The following is a 2,802-nucleotide window of genomic DNA, read 5'->3' on the forward strand; positions in this document are numbered from 1 at the left end:
GGGGGGTTTTATGGAATCGTGGAGTCATGGAAACAGTAAGGTTGGAAAAGACCTCTGAGGTCTCCGCTCCCCGGGGCAGTGGTCACGGCCACAAGGCTGCCAGAGCTCAAGGAGCGCTTGGAAAACGCTCTCAGGCACAGGGTGGGATTTTGGGGGGTCCTGGGCAGGGCCAGGAGCTGGACTGGGTGATCCCTGTGGGTCCCTCCCAACACAGGAAATTCCATGATTCTAAGATCCCTGTGCCCGACCATTCCCCCAGCACTGCCAAGTTCACCAACCCACGTCCCCAAGTGCCACATCCACAAGTTTTTTAAACCCCTCCAGCGATGGTGACTCCACCACTTGGTTCCAAAGCCTGGACACCCTTTTTTCCAATATCCAATTTTTTCCAATATCCAATCCAAACCTCCCCTGGCTGTTTCCTCTCATCCTGTTACTTGGGAGAAGAGGCTGAGACCCTTTTGGGAAGCGGCTGCTGCGACAGACGGGCTGGGAAAACACCTCAGGGAAGGGTTTGAGCCCCGAGCAAGGAGCAGCCGTGGGATCAGGCAGCTGCCAAGGGTTCAAATCCCCAACCCAGCAGCCCCAGGGCTGGAAAACAGCTGGATCAAAGGGCTAGGAGAGGGGGGAAAGCTGTTTTTCCAGCTCATAGGAAGCCAGCAGCTGTGCCCGTGGTCCCTGTGGGACCATCCCACTCCTCCAACACCCTCCAGAGCTGCCCAGAACCGCCCTGGGATGAACTGCAGTGATGTGCTGGGGGAGCAATTCCAGCTCCAAGGTCACTTTTCGCCTTACAGGGATCCAAGGAGTTGTTTATCCAGTTCCATACGTGTAAGGGAGTTTAAATGTAACTAAGGCAGCCCCAGCAACAGTGTTGTTTTCCCAGGGCAGCAAGTGCCAGCTACAACCTATGGACACCCTGGGAAGATTCCCAAGGCACAGGATCCCTGCTTTAGGGTTACACATTTATTCCCAGGATCCAGAGAATTTTTTCCTCTCTGATTCAGCCGAGTTTCCCTCGAGTTCTTTCTGGGTTTGGAGCCACGTTTCTCCAAGTCTTCTTGGGAGTTTTTTTGGCTCAAATTCTCCTCACCCCCTTCCCCTCGCAGGGAATTCCTCCCAGCAGCAATTCCAAACAGAATTTTATATTCCTGTATTCCCATCCCCGGGGGAGGTCACCACCCCTGTGCAGAGGCTTTGAGGACAAGGAGTAGCTGCATTAATTCAATTACTTAAAGCAGATAACGAGACAAGCTCCCTCCAGGCTCCCCTTCCTTAAAGGCACAGCTGCCTCACCCCCAGGGCCAGATTTTGGGGTGGATTTGGGCATTTCTCCTCCCTGATATACTCCAGTCTCTAAAACAGCTGGAGCATGGAGCTGCTGGAAGGAAAAAAAAAAACAACCCTCAGCTTTTTATTTTATCAATTTACTTTTATTTTAATAGAATAATGGCTTATTCTACTAGTTTAGTGCATTGTTTTAATGGAGCAATGTATTTTTTTTTAATAGATAATGGATTATCACAATCAGCTGTGATTCCTTGGGTAAACTTTGCTTTGAGCAGGCACGTGAGCAGAGTGACCTTGAAACAGGCTCTTCCTGGGAAAGGAAGGAAATTCCCATGGTGTGGGCACTTCCTGGGAATTCAGCCCTGCAAACACCACTAACACACCCGTGAGCACCCTCACCTTGCACCCAGCACCTTCTCCAGGTGCTTTCAGCTGAAAGGGAGCATTTCCAACAACAGGCTGTGGTAAAAATATGGAATCATGGAATGGTTTGGGTTGGAAGGACCTTAAAGCTCACCCAGCTTCACCCAGGGACACCTCCCACTATCCCAGGGTGCTTCCAGCCCCGTCCAACCTGGCCTTGGACACTTCCAGGGATGGGGCAGCCACAGCTTCTCTGGGAAATCCATTCCAGCTCCTCACAGAATTTCTCCCTAATATCCAACCCCAACCTACTCTCATCAGGATTTGCTTTAAAAGGGCAACACTTTGGGGATTTTTAATAGATTTGAGCTGTTTTAGTCGACTTCACCTTAGTTTTTGTCCCCTCCCACGCCATTCCATACTCCCTTCATCCCACACCTGGGATATCACACCCTTCAACCAAGGCCCCAAAAACTCCCCTGCCACCGGACCAGAATATTAAAAAATAAAGAAAAAAAAAAACCAAAAACCAAACCAAAAACCAAGCCACCAGTTTATTTAGAGAAATCCTTTCTTTAATGGTCAGTCTGGAACGCAGTGATGGGAAGAGGCTCCAGTGGCGAGGACGGAGCGCTGGGAGCCGGAGCCGTCACATGGCGAAGAGGATCAGGAATGCCACCATCAGACAGAAGAGCCCCATGGCCTCGGACAGGGCAAAGCCCAGGATGGCATAGGAGAACAGCTGCTGCTTCAGGGACGGATTCCTGAGGGGTGGGAATGAAGCAGGAAGGAAGCACAGTGAGGAAAAGCCGCGGCGAGAAGGAAGCGGCCGAAGCGGAGCCCGAATTCCCAGGATTGTGTCCCGCAGGCAGTGGGGTGGCAGGCAGCCAGCAGCTGGAATGACACAGCCAGGATTCTCCCCTGCTTTCAGGGATGTGGAGCCCTGAGGGTGACTTTCAGCTGGTGGCACCAAGCTACAATTCCTGCTCCTCCGTTTCTTCCAGAGGCAGCAGAATCCTTCAGAGTTAATTACAGGGTGAATTCAGACAATTGAGGAACTTCATTATTTAAGAGAACAATGGGTAATTTTAAGAGAATAATGGATTCTTATTTTAATAAATTAACATTATTTTAATAAAATGATGAAGC

General features: G+C 50.5%; 1 protein-coding gene across 1 annotated transcript in view; it reads right to left on the bottom strand.

The window, feature by feature from the left end:
• Positions 1-2,187: 2,187 nt before the first annotated feature.
• The window catches only part of ATP5MC1 (ATP synthase membrane subunit c locus 1), a 3,294-nt gene continuing 2,679 nt past the window's right edge, over positions 2,188-2,802 (bottom strand). The window contains exon 5 of the mRNA XM_027697093.1: positions 2,188-2,417. Coding sequence (XP_027552894.1) covers positions 2,303-2,417 — 115 coding nt within the window. The 3' untranslated portion in view covers positions 2,188-2,302. The remainder of the gene's footprint in view (positions 2,418-2,802) is intronic.

This window comes from Neopelma chrysocephalum, unplaced genomic scaffold, assembly GCF_003984885.1.
Source record: "Neopelma chrysocephalum unplaced genomic scaffold, ASM398488v2 Primary Assembly neopelma1_118, whole genome shotgun sequence".
Classification (NCBI taxonomy): Eukaryota; Metazoa; Chordata; class Aves; order Passeriformes; family Pipridae; genus Neopelma; species Neopelma chrysocephalum.